The 18,488-nt window shown below is 43.2% G+C and overlaps 1 protein-coding gene across 4 annotated transcripts in view; it reads right to left on the bottom strand.

Moving 5' to 3' along the window:
• PLXNA3 (plexin A3) overlaps nucleotides 1-18,488 on the bottom strand; it is an 87,530-nt gene that overhangs the window by 12,080 nt on the left and 56,962 nt on the right. For all 4 annotated transcript variants that reach the window (XM_042452355.1, XM_042452353.1, XM_042452351.1 and 1 more), the window contains 13 exons: nucleotides 15,318-15,438; nucleotides 14,535-14,671; nucleotides 13,677-13,850; nucleotides 12,529-12,622; nucleotides 11,228-11,467; nucleotides 10,526-10,669; nucleotides 8,856-9,090; nucleotides 6,113-6,255; nucleotides 4,163-4,419; nucleotides 2,670-2,736; nucleotides 2,118-2,264; nucleotides 862-1,021; nucleotides 389-492 (listed from right to left, as the gene is read on the bottom strand). In XM_042452355.1, coding sequence (XP_042308289.1) covers nucleotides 389-492; nucleotides 862-1,021; nucleotides 2,118-2,264; nucleotides 2,670-2,736; nucleotides 4,163-4,419; nucleotides 6,113-6,255; nucleotides 8,856-9,090; nucleotides 10,526-10,669; nucleotides 11,228-11,467; nucleotides 12,529-12,622; nucleotides 13,677-13,850; nucleotides 14,535-14,671; nucleotides 15,318-15,438 — 2,023 coding nt within the window. The remainder of the gene's footprint in view (nucleotides 1-388; nucleotides 493-861; nucleotides 1,022-2,117; nucleotides 2,265-2,669; nucleotides 2,737-4,162; nucleotides 4,420-6,112; nucleotides 6,256-8,855; nucleotides 9,091-10,525; nucleotides 10,670-11,227; nucleotides 11,468-12,528; nucleotides 12,623-13,676; nucleotides 13,851-14,534; nucleotides 14,672-15,317; nucleotides 15,439-18,488) is intronic.

The following is an 18,488-nucleotide window of genomic DNA, read 5'->3' on the forward strand; positions in this document are numbered from 1 at the left end:
TATACTTAGGATAACCACCCAGAAGGCAGATGATCACAGGAGCATTCAAATATTTCCATGAACAAGGCCCCAAGGCAAACCACATTCAGAAGCTTTCTGTTCTTTCCTGTGGCAGCACATTCATGTAGGTCCAGCCCCAGCCACCTAATTTAGTTTGCTTCTCAAATCTTCAAATGGTGTCCAAAGTACTATTTATTTCTGGGGGGAAATCCTGCAGAATATGAAACAGGCACCATATTTTGAGCTGTCTATGATTAGTACAAGGAAACCAAACCTGCATTCTCAAAAAGACTACTGAGTTTTCTATGTTGTGATAGCTCCAAGCTATAAAGTACATATTATTACAACAGTTAATCTGCACCGAATGATGGATGGGAAACACAGTTACCTGATAATGTCCTAGGGTGTTGAGATGTTTCCAGTCTCCTTCAATCTTGCTAGTGGCATCTTCATCCTGCAGGACAGTGCGACCACCATTGCCTTGACACCATTCTGAGATGAAAACAAAAGTCTGTGAGGCAAAAGTGTGCTCTATATCCATTCCATGCTCCCCTTTTTCTTTATAACTCAAGGCAATGGCCAATTACAGTGGGCACTTGGTATCCACGGTGGTTTGGTTCCAGGACCCCTCATGGATACCAAAATCTATACATGTGCAAATCTCATTAAATACAATGACACAGTTAAATGGTGTCCCTTATATAAATGGCAAAATCAAAGTTTGCCTTTTGGAATTTATATCCTTTTTGAATATTTTCAAGCCATGGATGCTTGAATCCATAGATATGGAGGGCCAATTGTACTCATGTCTGCATCATGCTTCCAGCCCCACCCACTTTCTATCATGCTCTGCTTTCATACCTAGCTCCATGTCCTCAGCACGTGGACGCTGTGAATAGGGTACCCCTCGGTATACAGCATCTAGCAACTTCTCCTTCACTTGTGTCACCGAATCACAATTTAAAACCTTGACAGGCACCGCAGGGCCCCCAGGTGGCTCAGGTGGAGTACATAAGAGTGTCTAGGAGGAGAAATAAACTTGTTATTTTTCTGTTATCACAGTGCTGGGTTCACATGTTCTTGCATTTGGAAGCACCAAGATATTTTCTGTGCTGCTTCAACAAGCTTAATCTGATTTCCTGCAGCTTCAAGTTCTAAGCAGAAATGATTGATAGACTTCTAGAATGCTTTATTGTTGTTCAGCCCCTCCTGTGAACTCGGAAGACATTTTGCATGTTAAAATCTTTACTACCAAGCAAACACAGACATAGTGCAGCACGCTGTCTGCTCCTTGCCAAAGAGCAAACTGAGGAAGCCCAGTTTGCTTATTGCTTCAGCAAAATGAAAGTGTGTAACATATCTTTCTGAGCCCCTGAACTCCTCTCAACCCTATTCCCAGCCTATAAACAGTTTCTAGTACAGGAACTTTCCCCATTAATGAAATTAACTTCATCCTTCTCTGTCCCACTCTAGTGTATCTTCCATTTCATTGTACAGGTTGAACTTCCCTTAGCCAAAATGCTTGGGACCAGTAGTGTTTTAGATTTTGGAATACCTGCATTTACATATACATACATAATGAGATATCTTGGAGATGGAACCTAAGTCTAAACACAAAATTATTTTTGTTTCTATATATTCATTCATTCATTCATTCATTCATTCATATATATAATAGCTTGGAGGTAATTTTATACAATATTTTTAAATAATTTTGTGCATGAAACAAAATTTGTGTACACTTAACCATCAGAAAGGAAAAGTGTCACTATCTCAGCCACCCATGAAAAAAGTTTTGGTTTTGGAATATTTCCAGTTTTGGAACTCTGGATAAGGGAAACTCAATGTGTATACAGTTTCCAGCCCTAACCACAGCCTTGCTTCCTCTAAGTAGGTCTCTTTTGAGGCTTAAGCAGTGCACTGCATAAAGCACAATTATTAGAAATGCTCAGTCTAGTAGTATGCCCAGTCTGATAGTATGGACTGCTCCAAGCCATATAGACTGCAAGCCAGAGTGGCACACTTGCAGACGTGTTTCTGCTCTACTGTATGGAATGACTTGTTAGCTCCCTGGGCTACAAGAAAGCAAAGTACTCCATCACAGTCTCTAAGCTCACCAAGGTCTTGTAATCAATCTGCTGGCGAATAAGCTTGTCCTCACTCAGTGAGTAGCGTGCTTCACCTGTGATGGCATCTATTGGGCCTTTCTCCATCTGCTGCTTGATGGCACAGAAGAGCATAAATAGTGGTTCTCCAGCACACTCCTGGGAGGGGGGGGGTGAAAAGACAGGGGTTGTAGACAGCAAAAAACAGAGGATAATGCTTTATACCAGGCCAGACCTTTTACACACCTAATCTACTACGGTTTGCTTTCACTGGCAAAGGCCTTTCACATCACCTGCTACCTCATTATTATTTTAAACTGAAAATTCCAGGGGACTGATCTTGGTACCTTGTATTGCTAAACAAGGTACTGAACTAATGAGGTATGATCCCTCCTTCCTCCCTAGTCTCACACCAGGATTTTCACTTCCATTCCCCCATTCCCTTGTCCAGAATTGCTTGAGCTAATAGTTCATCAGCCCTTCTTATATTCTTGTTCTCATACTGAACAACTCTTCTTGGGCAGAATTCAAGTGTCTGAAAACCTTGTTCCCACATTTCCTCACCTTGAGGAATCTGTGCAGCAGAAAGGTAAACCAATTGGTCAACATTTTTTCAGCTACTGACTCCGTCCTGGGGCAAGGATAAGAGATAGAAAGGGGGGAAAAAATCAAAGCACAATTTTTCACATGTGGCATGTAGATAAAGTCCCTACCACCCATATAACATTGTCAAGATATATGCCAAATAAATCTGAGAGCTCTCCTTCCCTGTCATATGTATAAGAAATCTTTCCCCATGCCAAATCTGGAGAATATATGGTCCTCTGGATATTAATGAGTGTCTACTGCCATCATCCTCTTCTACTGGCCAAGTTGGCAGGTGACTCAACTGGAACCTGAAAGGCCACAGGCTCCTCAGTGCTACTCTATACTTTGTTCCAATGATACTTAATCTAACGCAGAGACCAAGTTATGGAGATATCCTTTCCTTCCTTGCCATTTCCAGACTATGGTCCAAAGTGGGGATGATCCACTTTGACTGGAGAGAAGAGAAAACAGCAGCAGAAAAGATGGGGCAGGGCACCTCACAAAATACTGTGAATGATTGTGCAGGACTCCAGAGAGAAAATAAGGCATGCCACTTGGATAAAACGCATCTAGGAGGATCTGGTGACCATGTCAATCTTTGCAAGTTAATTGCTGGGGAATTTATACACACCCATCCCAACCAAGATGTTTGCTGGCTGAGACAAAAGATACAATGGCCTTCTACTCCACTACATATTTCAAAACTGACCAGTCTGGAAGTGAAATTTTGATTCTACATTAACAATGGGACAGGGTTCTCCTCCATTCCTGAAGGCAGTAGGCCAGCACAGACAGTGAAGAATGCTTGGCATTCGTACTATTGTTCTCCCAGAGGGGAAAGGCAAGAGAACTTGCCAGTGTTCCCTTCCACTAGCCATCTGTCACCTGAGAGGCACTTGCTTCATCTTTCGTGAGGCAGGGGTGGGGAAAGTGCAGCCTATGGAAATTTTTGCAGATCCCATTAGTCACCTCCAAGGCCTTTGAACCCTACAACTCTTTATTTTAGTTCAGTGTGAATTTTGGGCAATTTTCTCTGAAAATTGTGCCAACCTCTCAAACACCCCCAAAACAAAACATGCAACAACAGTTATATCATGGCCATGCTGGCCATGATATAGCCCAAAAAGAAGAGAGTATTTCTGCACATTGTTGGGGTGTGTGGTTTGTGGGAGTGGGATTAGGAGAAATTGTTCCCCAATCCATTCACAATGGCTCTGCTCCAATAGGGTTTGAGAAGTCATGGTAATTCTTCATGGAACTGTTGAAGAGGAATAAAACAAAAGCAGCAGCTGTGGGGAGTGAACTAACAATAGGCTGATACAAGGCTTTTGGCCTTTAAAACTCCAATAATCCCTGGGGTGTAATACAGAGAAGCAATCAAGAGCATGATGGCACTTAACTGGTGCCAAAGCAACAGCAGTGTTTAGTGGGGCAGAGTGTGGTGGGAGGTGTCAAAACCAGCTTCTCACCGGCGGAGCAGGAGCTTTGGGTGGGCGCGATTCTGGAGATTCTTCTCAATGAGGTCAGCCAGTAGCTGCTTCAGCACCCCAGTTGCATAGTCAAGCCTGCCCTGCAAGGCCACCATAGTCAAAGAAGCCACAGCCCCTCGGTCCCGCATGGAGAAGCCACGCTGGCCCTCCAGCGTGTGGATGAAGGTCAGCAGGAAGGGCCGTGTGTGCAGCAACTGCCCAAAGAGACGGAGCCCTTTCTCTGTGCTTGGTGGGGTCTGTAGAAGTAGGAAAAGAGCAGTGCTATGAGCCAAGCAGACATAAACAAAGGCAGATGAAAATTAAATGATTTCTTGTCCCTTTTCAACACTCCTGAACAAAAAAAGGGCAACTAGTTAGAAGTCCTTTAGCTTCTAGACCACCCATTTTGCTTCTACCTCTAAGAACATCAGAATCACTAAGGGGGGTGCAAGCTGCACCAGTTCACATTGGGTGGTGATCCATCTGCCTTTTGGCAGAAACAGGCTGCAGCATTCATCTGTGCCCCTTTAAAATGCTGGAACTCAGTGGAAGAGATGGGGTGAGTGGGGTGAAGCTCAGTGGGAGGAAAAATAATAGGTCCCAGTTTTTTTCTTAATATTTTAAAATATTAAGATTTATTTTTAAAAAATATTTTTTACAAATTTTCTTCAAAAGCATCACATCTTACCAAATTGTCACTTTAACCACATGAAACTATGTTAATGTAAATACATGTCGGTTGTTCATATGATATAGTAATTTAAATATATAATTTTAATTTTGCACAACTAAAGCCATTATGTTCAACGATCTGTAGGAATTATGATTAATGAGTAAAATTATAAAATTACTAAGGATTCTGTATGGCTTTGCATTGTGAGGTGCATAGCAACTGGGTGATAGCAGCCATAGTGATGCCATGGCAGACTACTAAAACTGCCTTGCTAGCCTAAGCTTGGAAAAGTTACTTTTTTGGACTACAATTCCAGAATACTACAGCCAATGGCCATGCTAGTTGGGGAATTCTGGGAACAATAATCCAAAAAGGAATTCGTCTAAGCTCTTGATTAGATCAAAGGATCCATCTAGGCCACCATTTTGTTTCCAACGGCAATAAGATGCTTCTGGCAAATCACAACCAGGACATGACAAAATTGCCATGCCCTACACATGTGTGCCCTGACACGTTTTGGTACCCATAGGAATATAGTGCTTCTAAATATTAATCTGATGAAAGTTAAACAAGGCCTTCCAGGAGGAGCATTTTATGCTCCCACCAAGGGTGTTTTGATGCTACTCTGTGGCCAGTGGGGCAACTTCCAGAACAGGATGCGTTTAGATGGACAGCTCCAAGCCCTGCTAAACAAAAGACATGGAAGACACCAGGCAGCTACTCCATTTTTCTTTCCTTAATTTCTTTTCTGATTATAAAGAAGATGGATGAAGTAGTGGCAAAACACATGTTAAAAATGGAAGACCATGATGCCTGGACACATATACATGGACAGACAAACACATACACCCCACCATAAAATCCTATGGTGAAAACAAGGCAATTAGACAACAAAGGCCTCATTTGGAAGGAAGCTTAGGAACAAGCATCTGAATGGGAAAGCTATCAAATGGAGAGATGACAACAATGACCTAGGAGGATATATTGCTTAACATGCAGAACTGTCAGATTGTAGGCATTTGTCTTCAGCTCAGCTACTCTTAAAGCAGGGATGAGGATTGGTCAGCCATCCAGATATTATTAGACTGCAATTCCCAGCAACCCCAGCCAGCATAGCCAATAGTGAAGAATGCTGAGAGTTCAACAACCTCTGGAACTGTATGATTCCTATCTCTGCATTAATGGGAGATTTCCCTATGCTACTGATCTCTCAACTCCCCATCTCCTAATGGCTTAGGCACAAAACACCACCACCACCTCCCATGCCTTGCACTTACACTGGTCTCCTGCAGTGCTGGGTGATCGTCCACCCCTGGGAAGAGCACACGCCTCGCATACGTCCGATAGTCCAGGAAGGGGATCTTCACACCATCCATGTTATTTGTCAGCTCGTTAATATCTGTCTGCAGCTCAGCAAAAGCTGGAGAAGGTGGAGGACTGTCAAAAATGCTGGGCTGTAGGTTCACAGTGGGTGATCGTCTTCACTGTGCACCCTCCCCACAAGGGCTTTGACACCGAAGGGAATCCACACAGGCAGCATGCACCAAACCCAACTCACAACAGCTTTGCCCAACTGGAAAAGGACCCAATTGACATGCAACAATTGGGGTGGGGAGTTGGGTGGTGGAAGGGTCTTCCAATCCTTCTACGTGGGAACAGGAACACAGACAATCACAACTGCTAGCTGTGTGTATATGTGTATTTTGGCAACTCATTCACACATGTGGCAGGCATGTGCTGGGAACTTTGGCCAAAGTACAGAAGGCTGTAAAGGAAACCAGATTCTCAGGACTCCATGGAAATCATACTTCTCATTAGACACCACCATTAGATCCTTCATGGCAGTTGCAGCTTGGAAATGTTCATTTTTTGGACTCATCTCCAGGGGCCATGCTGACTGTGGGATTTGGGGATGTGTAGACCCAAAAAAGTTCCTGTTGTAACCAAATTCCCCCAAACTACTATCCTTCTTCTAAGCTTCACACACAGTGCTTTTTCCCCACCTCAGCAACATTTCACACAGGAAAAGAGAAACACTAATGGGTACTTTTAACACCATTTCATGACCAAGTTACCTCAGCCTGACACATCTACATGTTGCTAATGGGAGTAGAATTCAGAGCCATAGCCATGTTAGTCTGGAATACCAGTATCAAAAGGATCTTGTAGCACCTTTGAGACTAACTGAGCGCAAGAGCCTGCAGCATAAGCTTTTGTAGGCTTGGCCTACTTCCTCATATGCATGGAGACATTTGATAAAGTAGACCAAGTTTATGAAATCAACTTCTCAAAGGCGCTACAAGAACCCTTTGAATACTGCTATTGCTAATGGTTCTTTGTCTACTCTTCATTCACTCTGAAACAGCATGAAAGGGGAGGGTTGCCATTATGTCAGGTGAGGGGGGCATATGATGTTCTCCCTCAGATAGTAAAATGTCTTGGACCAACAGAGGAAGGTGTTCTCCCAGGATAGGCAGCTACGGTTTGCAATGGAAAAATATGTCTCAGCATACCCCAACTGGCTGGGGGATAACACAAACCAAGATATCTAGAACACACCTGGTTGAGGAAGGTTGCCATGTAAATAGATAGTGGAGTTCTTCCTGAGCTGCTTTAGTGGCCTATATAAAGCTGTGCTGGAGAATCTTTGGCCCTCAAGATGTTTTGAACTACAGTCCCAATAATCCCTTGCCATTGGCCATACTGGCTGGGGTTTATGGGAGTTGAAGTTCAACACATCTAGACTTAAACTATTCTCCAATCCTCAAATAAAGCATTGTCATACTGCAATAACAGCAACGTATTGGATTTGTTCCCTTGTGAGTCCGTATGGTGTATTAGTTTTTCCAAGAACATTTTGTATCTGCCCACATGCCTTTCCATCTATGTGCACAAGAATGCAAGGGCATCTTCTTGCTTTCCCTCAACATATACTGTTAACTCCTTGAAACTAGAGGGGTTGAAACTTGCTCATATTTTAACAGCAACAAAATGAAGATATCCCCAACATAAGGCAAAACAGGGATAGCTGAAAGGTTGGTCTTAATGTTATAGGGGGCCAGTCCCAGTGTTATAGGAGGTAATGACCACCATTTCCTTTGTTAAAACTGATGCCTGTCATTCAGAAAGGGTGGAGAATTGGGTTGGTCTCCAGTTCAAAACAAACTGACCTAATTCATACTTCCCAGATAAATATGTGGATCAGAGCATGTTATTAATTGGACTGCACTCTTTTTCAAACTTTGCACTATAGTCCTCAGCACAAAAACTGTGCAGAAAAACTTGTATGTTATCCAAAGCTGCACTGCATATATTAGCAGTAACGTGTGTATAAAGATGCACATCAGGGGGGGGAAATTGCATGGATAATTGTGTATATAGGACAAAAAGTAGATACAAAAATAACTGTGAATATTCATGTATATATGTGTGTGTATATATAAATATATTTAAATTGATGCAGAAGCTACAGTATGTGGAACACACATGAATGGATTAATTAGAAACTGACAAAGAATCACCCATCCCTACTGCCTACGCTGCAGGTGTGTCCTAACCAACCAGAGCTACTCCTCACTCTGGGAGCATGACCTGATTCAGTCATCCACATACTGTTCCCCAGACCTGGAAAAGTTACCTTTTTGGACTACCACTGCTGGGTTCTACCAGCCAACCTGGGCACTGGTCATTCTGAGAGCTGTGGCTCAACAGAGTAATTTTTCAAAGCTCTGTCCCAAAAAGCTGAAATCTGAAGCATTGTTTGCTAAACCACTACCTACATATCCATCTGGACGCCACAGAGAAACACTGCCAGAGAAAGTACCTTTCCCTGTCATTGCTCCCATGTCAAGCTCATCTTGCTTGAGGGAAGATGCCAAAGTGAACTGAGGCAATGAAGAAATATAGCTTTGAGTTAGAAAGGTACACTGCCCTTGTACCCAGAGCTGTGTTGCTGGCTCCTCCCAATCAGTTGCTGCAAGTGCCCCTGCTATGTCTCCATCTCCCCTAATCCCTCAATACCTTCCTTGCACTCCAGGGCCACACGAGACTCCAAGTTGTCCATCTGCAACTGAAGGCGTTTTAAGGTACGGTCTGCGTCCCGTGTCTTCCGCTTATAAGCCACCAGCACCCCGATGATAGCTCCCAGAAGCAAGCTTCCTCCTGCTCCAAGCCCAACGAGAGCCGGCAAAGGCAGGGCTGCCTCAGGGTAGATATGAAGAGTCCCAGGAGAGAATGACATACCTCCCACCAGGATCTGCAAAAGGAGAAGATCTAGAGGTTAAACATTCCATTAGCACCACCCTGCTGTTTCAAAGGCCCATTTACAGTAGTTTATTTGCAGACTGCAGGACACTCTTTGAAATCCCACAAAGCAGACCACAGGGGCCTCTCCTTGTGCCATTTGTTCTGGTGATCCAGAGGGCAAATGTTTTTGGATATGGACACAGCTACCTGCACAGTTCAGGGAACAGCTGTCAAACTCACTTGTCCAAAGGGTGCTCAGGACTTGTTCTTGGAACACCATTATGCCCTCCACAGTACAAAAGGCAGTGGAGCTCCACAGGTTTTGCTGTTGACTGACAACAGTGGATGGGAAAACTCCAGCCTTTGAGTCAAATTTGGCCAGTTCATGTTCCCCGTCCATTTAATAGTAATCTTTGGGGGGGGGACCTGCCCCTTCTCTAAAATCCCAACTCAAGCGATTCCCTGCTAGGCTTCACTTCTTTTTCACATGAGAAATGGAAATAAGAGCAGAAAAATAATCCCAAAATGGCCTAGAAATTGTATCTAAAGCTCCCGCAAGTGCATGCAAATACACATAAAAACCTCCCCAGCCCACAGAATCCCCCACTCCCTTTCAAATGCCTTTTTTCACTGTTTCTCCTACAAAATGCAGACAGAAAATGACACAATGTCACTTCTGGCTGTCTTTTTGAAAAAGAAAGGGGAAAGAAAACAAGCAATTTGTATGTGCTTCTGGTTGCAAGGTGTGACCCATGGGAGGCTGGGATTGGATAACTGGCCCCTGACCCTCTTCAGTTGTCCACCTCTGTTGTATAGGGAAGGGAAAGGAAAATGAGAGCTGGCCATGCTCAGCTAGCACTTGGCTACCAGAATGTTGTAGTTCCTTCCCCTTCTATGATTAGAGAAGATGAGGAGGCAAGAACCCAATAATGTGGTTAAGTACTGCAAGGAAGATCAACCTGATGCTTCAGTCAAGGACCTGATGATATCAAAAGATATGGCCCCTGACGTTATCAGGTCTGTAGAGGGTTGCAAGAGGAATCAGTTCCATTTTTAGGTACTTACATTTGGTCTACAGAAAGTGTGCTTAAGTGAGGCCTTCCAGATGTTAAACTGCAACTCCCATAACCCTTTACCACTGGCTGTGCTGGCTAGGACTGATGTGACCTGCTGTCCAGCAACATCTGAATGACTACACTTTGCCCACTTCTGCCCTACAGGGTTGGGAAAGAATGGCTGGTCAACTGTACACCTACCCTTGCCAAATAGTTCTCTTTCCTGGACATTATTCCTCGCAGTCCCAGATGCACACTGCAATGTTACACTGATACTGCAAAAGGCTATGGTACCTGTTCAAGCCCTCAACTGCTCACAATGTTATCTATGCATACCTGAATGAATCCATATCCTCAAGTCTCCCACCCCAACCTCTACATCAGGTGTACCGTGACTGGCTGCTCTCCGGTTTGGCTTGGTGAATCACACAGCAATTGGGTCTCCGAGACAGTCAGAGTGCAGGGCTCTCCTCCAATCAACACTGTATAGTTGAGCCGTGTGCTCCCCGATACTGCTGGGATCAGGTTCCTGCCCTGAGAAACACAGGGATGTGAGAGACAGAAATAGGAGCAGCTTGTCCTGTGGTCCTGGATTTAGACATGGAGATGATAATCTCCATGTGCCCAGGATTTCCAAAATGTAAAGCTGACTTTCTTCACTATGAGCAAACTTGCTAGGAGGCATCATTTATGCCTTGTGAAGGGTGGGAAACAGCATTAAGAAGAATTAATCAAATCAATGCACTTCCTGGGGAGAAGCTTCTTGGCTGTACTGTGTATTGTGCAGAAGTGATGTGTATTTTATTTATTATTGCAAAATTTTATTTCACTGGGGATAGTCTTTAAAGAAATATGCATAAAAGTAATCCAGTTCTATGCCAAGAAAAGTTGCATTCTCTGTAGGGAGTATTAAAAATGCAAAAGAAAAGAAGTGTGGGTTTATTTGCATTTTTTTTCATAGTTATCTACATTACTAGTGAAAGCAAACATTCTAATGCTCACTCCCTTGATTACTTGGAATTCTGATCAGGCAAATCATCCTCTTAATTACAATTAAATGTTAAATTCCCTAGGCCCAAATATCTTCAGTACCTTGAGAACCACATGGGATCCAGGCTTGATCTCAAGGATGCCGCTGGGACCAAAAGGCTCAAAGCTGGGGTCTGGATAGTATGTAAAGGCCGAGCGATTCAGGGTACGCACAGCAGACACATCGTCCAAGAGGAAGCCAAACTCATCTGGGTGAGCACCCCCGAGAGGCAATGCCTGCTCTCCAGGTACAACGCCTGGAGCTTTACACAACATTACTGTGTCATTTAACACCTGGCAGCTCTGTAAGGAGGAGGATAAAAGATATTCACTGCTACATTGGAGGGGAAACCAGAATACTTTTCTCTCAAACACCTGCTTTGATTACCACTCTGATATCTTAAAGCAGGGCTGAGGAATCTACAGCCCTCCAAGTTTTCAAAGACAACTCCCATCATTCCTCACCACTGATGTAATAATGGAGCAGGGCTAGGAACTTTGTTTTTCTCACAGGCTGAATTTGCTGGATGAGTAATCTGTTTGGGGTGAGATGCTAGAAGTGGGTAGGGTCAGAGCCAAATTTGGACATAGTGTTGCCATGTCACCTATTTTACAGAGGCCCATTTAAAAACATTCTCTATTAAATAGCCTATTAGAAGGGTTGTCTGATGCAAAACTCATTGGAAGATAAGGAACTATAAGGGCCTTGATGTTACCCTTCAAAAGTAACCAGACTCATTGATTATCTATTCTGGCCACATTTGTCCTCTTTCTGCTGAAATGGATTGCTTTATGTGTTGTTGTTGCATGCCTTCAAGTCATTTCCAACTTATGGCAACTCTATGATGACCCCTTTAGGTGGTTTTCTTAGCAAGATTTGCTCTTAGGAGCTTTGTCATTGCCATCCTCTGATGCTAAGGACATGAGACTTGCTCAAGCTCACCCAATAGGTTTCCAAGGCAGAGCATGGGCTCAAATCCTGGTCTTCCAGAGTCCTAGTCTAACACCCAAACCACCACACCACATTGGTTCTCTTGTTTCATTGTACTTGTTTCTAAATGTGCACCTATGCCTTTTAGGTGAACATATCCAAATAGAAGACAACTGTGGATTCTTTTTTGGTGGTGCATTTCCTCTTTGGGTGCAATAGTAAAGTAGCACTATCCTTCTGCCCTCACTCTCTCTTTCCTGGGTTTTCCAAAACACTGAACTGATCTCTTGCAAAGAGCCATGCTCAACTAGGCCAAGGGATGAATTAACGAATGACTTCTCTGCTTCTGACAATAGACTCTCTACTCTTCCCCTGCTTCACAAGGTGAGACGTGTTCATTTCTTATTAGTAAGGACTTTCATAAAAGACTCACATTGACAGTTTCTATTCCACCATAGGCGGCTCGAACTCGTGGCTCCTGGATGGTCAGCAGGTGGGTCCCACTCACTGTGAGGCTGGTGCTACCACTGTGAGAAGCAAGCAAAAGGAAAAAAGATTCAAACCAGAAATGCTACCATATAATGATAAGGAAAAAGAACTAACAAGAAATGTCTGTCTCCACTTTTGTAACAGTAATGCACTATAGGTGCTCTCATGGCAGTGAAGAAGCAGTCATATATAGCAGGCTAACTATGTTTAGTGTGGCATAAATACAGTCCTAAGCAAACAAACTTTGGGACCGATGTTCTTTTAATTTCTTTTCCCTTTCATCGATCCTTTCACAGGTCTGTTTTCCAAATGACTACCTTTGAAAGTCTAAGTCTGTCTCTCTCTTTCTCTCTGGCTTTGCTTCGCGAACAAAGATTCAGGAAGGACTAAGTCTGTAGGCGAAGTAAAAAGTACCTTAGGAGTTCTGACATTCCCATCACACAGTTATGGGCACAGGTGCATGTGTGTCTGGGTGTATCACTGTATAGCCATACATTATACAATGCTTCTACCTGGAAAAAAACCAGTGTGGTTTAGTTGCTTTATTATTTATTTCATTCATATATAGCAGTGATGGCAAATGTTTTAGAGACTGAGTGCCCAAACTGCAACCCAAAACCCACTTATTTATTGAGAAGTGCCATGTCCCTCTGACTTTCTAGTAACAAACTCTGTGTTCAGGTTGATGGTGTGTGTACCCACAGAGAGGGCTCTGAGTGCCACTTTTGGCACTCATGCCATAGGTTCGCCACCACTGATATATAGATACAGACACATATCTCTGCATATATGTATTATTAATGTGATGATCCCATGATCCGTGTGTGTTCTCTTCATGCTCCTCAATTGGAAATATATGCCCATATCAGCACAAGGATATATTTTTAAATATTTGTTATATTGTTACTTGTCTTTTAAATAAGGAAAAGATATGTGCACTTCCACATGGGTGCACAAACACACCCACTTAGATAGAGCAAAGCAATCTGGACCTGAACACCATCCAATGGGAACGACAGATGCTCAGCCAGGAAGCATTACCACGGTCATCATAGCAATACAACACGGGGCCGCCACAGGCTCGTCACTTACTTGGCAATGCTCCAGGCAGGCTCTATTGCTGTGACAACTGGGTCAGGGCTGTAGCGGAAGGAGATGGTGCCATTGGTGCTGATGTTAGCACGGTCGATGCGAAGGCTGAGATTGGCAGGGCCTGGGCCTAGCGCAGAGGGGGGAGACAGACAGACAATCTCCCCTGCACTGCGTCTTTGGTGAGTAAGATCAAGAGAGTTAGAATTAGTGTTGGTGGTTAAAAACAACAACACCATAACAACAGGCTTCTCGTATATAATTTAACTTCAAAGATTATAATTTCTATGAACCTTAATACTGTATGTGTGAAACCTTTTACCTTTCCCTGTTCTCCAAGGCTACTCAACAACCCCATACCCTCTGCTTTATTCTGACCACTAGATCTCAGGCCATTTATTTTGTTTATTTTAATTTTCCCCACTCAAAGCAGGGGTTCTGAAAAACAGAGGGGTTTCTGGTGTTTAGGGGCTGCAAAAAGGAGCTGATGGACAACTGTGGCCTTCTCCAGCCCTACTCTACATACAGACTTGCCATTTTGAAAAATGATACGAACCTAAGTACGAACGGGCAACCTCTAGCCTAGATATTGCTGGATTCAATTCCCATTACTCTTCCTCATCAGATTTGCCAGCTAGGGCTGATAGGAACTACAGTCTACCATATCTAGAGGGCCAGAAGCTGCTCACTCTGTTTTAGAGACTTCAAAAGTGCCAGATTTAATCTGCTTTGACATACTTAAACAGTTCCTGAGAGACAAAATTAGAACATTGAACAAGCTGCCTTTTTGCCATTTAACTTTTTAACCACCCAAGAGTGCCCATCATATCCTCTGAAACCTAAATGCTGCCCTAAGAGTACCTGATCAGCCGACATGGTGCTCCTCGAATTGCAACACTGACATTGCTCCCAGCATCCAGATGGGTCCCTAGGAGACTGATTTTTGTCCCACCTGAAGTGGGACCTCGTTCTGGGTCCACTCCGTAAAAACTGGGAGTCTACATGGGACAGAAATTAATAATGAATTGCGTCTTGCAATTAGTTTCATTTATTTATTTTTAAAACGTACATCCCTCCCTTTTTAGTGTTTTCTGAGTACTGAAGGTGGCAAACCAGTCATAAAATACAATACAACTATATAGAATAATGAACTAATAGCATTAATGAACAAACACCAAGGAGCCCTGGTGGCACAGTGGTTAAATGCCAGTACTGCAGCCACAATGTCAGAAGTTCGATCCTAAGGAGCTCCAAGGTTGATTCAGCCTTTCATCCTTTTGCAGGTCAGTAAAATGAATACCCAGCTTGTTGGGGGCAATTGGCTTGCATGTTGTAAACCACTTAGAGACCACTTAAGTCAGTATGAAGTAGTACAGAAATGTAAATACTATTGCTATAATGACAATATAATAAGGTACATCAGTCAGAGAGTTCACTTCTTCTTCTACATACATACTTATCTATTACTCTTTCAAGATTTCATTAATTTTGTCATTCTGTCCCCACTCTGATGCCCACAAACAGTTTCCCAGGCCAGCAATTTCTCGATGCCCTCTGAGAGTTTTCGAGGCAAGTAATTTCTATCATGTACTTTAGCACATTATTTAAGTTAAATAAGAATATTGACTAAAACAGTGAGATTACCACAAAGGTGAAGGGAGTATCGGACTGGGTCCGATAGTCAGCACTGCAATCTCCGACACAGAGCTCCACAGGCCCAGGGGGAGGGTCTGGCAAAAGCGATGGCTCCAATTCACACACCAGCCTGAGAGGAAGCATTGGGATTTGTCAGAACAGGACACTCTCTCTTCATCCACGCTACCTCAGCTGTCTCCCTGTCTCCAAACCTTACAGCTCCATCCAATCTATCTCAAGTAATGCTAACTACTTTCCAGCCTCTGTGGGAAACTACTGAATGTGTGCATGCATGCATGTGTGTGTGTGTCTTCACGTTCCCTGTTGACTTATGGCGACCCCATGAATTCCATAGGGTTTTCTTAAGCAAGGAATAATCAGAAGTGGTTTAGCCAATTCTTTCCTCTGTATTATAGCCTACGGCACCTGGTATTAATTGGTGAACTCTCATCCAAGTACTAACCAGAGCTGATTCTGTCTAGCTTTACGGTATTTTGGCCCTGGAAAACTACTAGCCCTCTGCAATTCACCCCTGCCACTCTCTTCTGGTCTGCCCAAGTCTAGATACTGTTGAAGGTCTGACTAAAACCACTTCTTGATCTGAGCTGGGTGGAGGAAATGGGGTTTTTTTGCCTAATGAACCTTCCATTCTAGGCAGGACCTTTTCTTCATTCCTCACTTTGTGAGGGAGGCATGCCATGTCATCAGCACTACTATATTGGAAAGGCCTTCAGGATGTCCTTTAGCATTGCTCTGTAGAGCTGAAGAAGATGCCATGAATACTTTTGGTCAGGCATACTTTCCTCTGTAATCAACATTGCCAAAGGAAGTGCCAGCATTCCTCCCAGCATAAAATAAGAACATAAGAACAGCCCAGAGGTTTCTGTACCTGAGGGAGTAGTGGGTAGTGTGCCATATTGTTCTATATTGGGTAGGAACCTTATAGTTTCTCTCTCGCTCAGTGTAAAGAGTGTTCCCAAATCAGTGGGCAACTGAAGCGGGTTTGTCAGCCAGTTTACCTCTGTGGGACCAGTTCCAGGCCATGCATTTTTTTTTCATAACAAGACATTCACTCCCATTTTGAATAATCCTACACTTGCCAAGGCACAAGTAAGTCCTACTGTTTCTTCTGAACTGCAAAACTATGGTTACCAGCTTCAGAGCAGGACATGACTTTAACCAATGGTGCATAATTGTTTTAATATCTTGGCTTGTTCTAAAGCAAGTAATAGGGTTGCCAGAAAGAAAATTGGAGACAGCTCATCTACCTCTAATGGCTGTGTAAAAGAGGAAGTTTCAGCATGGGATGCTTGTTATGCAACCAAGTAACAAACAGCATCTGTAGAAATTCCCTCTTCTGCACAATCATTAAAGGAACAAAAGCCCTCTCCAATTTTCAATCAAGTAACTACAGTTTACCAGTTTCTTGCATGGCAAGATGGAAAAAGTAAAGGATGGAGGATCAGAAGTGCAGTGGTTTGAGCACTGGATTATGACTCTGTAAACCAGGATTCAGCGCAGCTCAGCTGTGGGAACCCTCTGGCTGACCATGGGCAAGTCACATTCTTTGCACTTCAGAGAAAGGCAAAGGAAAACTCCCTCTCAACAAATCTTTCAAAAAAAACCCCAACACACTGTAGAGTTACTATATGCTGGTAATGACTTCAAGGTACATCACAAGTACAATACATGGGCAAAAGGTCTGTGGATGTCTGGGTTTAGGATGACCTGAATGCAGATGCTGTCATTCTCCTGACCCAGTGCTGGCCCAAGGTATTTTGCTAGTTGAAGCAGCACCCAAATGATGTGCCCTCTCTCCTAAGGTCAACACTTTGGTGTGGGAAGCCTTCATCAGGGTGCTGCTTGGACCAAGTTGTTTCACCCTACAGCCACTCCCCCTTTGGCATAGTAATACAAACTTTGCTCTCTATCATAAGGATTACTGAGGACCAGAAGTTTTAACTTCCTTCTGATTTAACTTTTTTCATACAAAAAGCAGACCTGGGGGCAGTAGTAGGGAACAAATGCACTGCAAGCAAAGGGCTGAATTATTGTATTTAATTATTCATCATTTGTTGTAAGCGGAAAAATGGCATGGAGGCCCCTGAGTTTTTGGGGGCCAAACTAACTTCCCCCCCCCCAAAAAAAACCCTGGATCCCTCAAATTCTTTTTTTCCTCTATCAAAAGATGCAGCCAAATAATTAATTGCCATTTCAGAAGGACTCAAGATTGACAGCTTATCTTAAGTTCCATCAATAAAAGTAAAGCAAATCCAAACAAACACAAAAGTAACTTCTAGTTTGGATTTTCAGGTGAATATCAGCCAAAAATGGTGCATTGCTGCCCATTATGAGGGTGAAAATTGGCCTCTGCACCTGCTCACTCATGATCTATTGGTTACAATTAGATTACACTGTCCTTCAAATTTGCTCAGGGTGACATATGTGCTTCAACAACCCTATGAGGTAGAACAGGCTGGGAATTAGTGACTGTTCCAAAGTGAGATTCATGTCTCAGTTGAGGACTTGAACATGGCTCTCACAAATCCCAGTCCAGCACTCTAACCACTATACCACACTGTCTAGTTTTCCCCATGGAAGAAAAGCTAGCTGGGTGGGCAGTTTTGACAGAAGAGATTAAGGGAAGACAAAATATTAAATACAGCCCCCCCCCCTCAACGCCTACCTCCAATTTCAGCTTCCTTTTCTTTGGAAAAAAAAGTATTATTTCAAGGGAATGTTACTTGCAGCTACATGCAGCACTTGGTTTTGCGTTAAGATAATATCTAATGAAGTACTTTAGACACACTAAATCACTACAGAAAATGTAAATGCCCTTCATTAGCTGTAAACTGTTTGACATTCCAATCTCTTCCTATAGTATAGTGTATATGTACACAGATAGAGTAGCGCAGCCTACCCAGGTGGGTGCCCTCCAGATAAGTTGGACTAAAACTCTCAACATCCCCTGTTAATGTGGCCATTATTTGTACACCAACAAATCTGGAATGGACTACTAATAGTAGATATTACTACTACTGTAGTAATATCTGGCACAGATACCCAATTGTTCTTCATGTAAAGACATTGCTCCAAAAATGTGTTCAAATAAATTATTTCTTTGGACTTCAGCTGCCACACTCTACATGGCCAACCTCTGTAAGCAGCATCTGATAAGTC

This window comes from Sceloporus undulatus, chromosome 2 (assembly GCF_019175285.1).
Source record: "Sceloporus undulatus isolate JIND9_A2432 ecotype Alabama chromosome 2, SceUnd_v1.1, whole genome shotgun sequence".
In the NCBI taxonomy this organism is placed as follows: Eukaryota; Metazoa; Chordata; class Lepidosauria; order Squamata; family Phrynosomatidae; genus Sceloporus; species Sceloporus undulatus.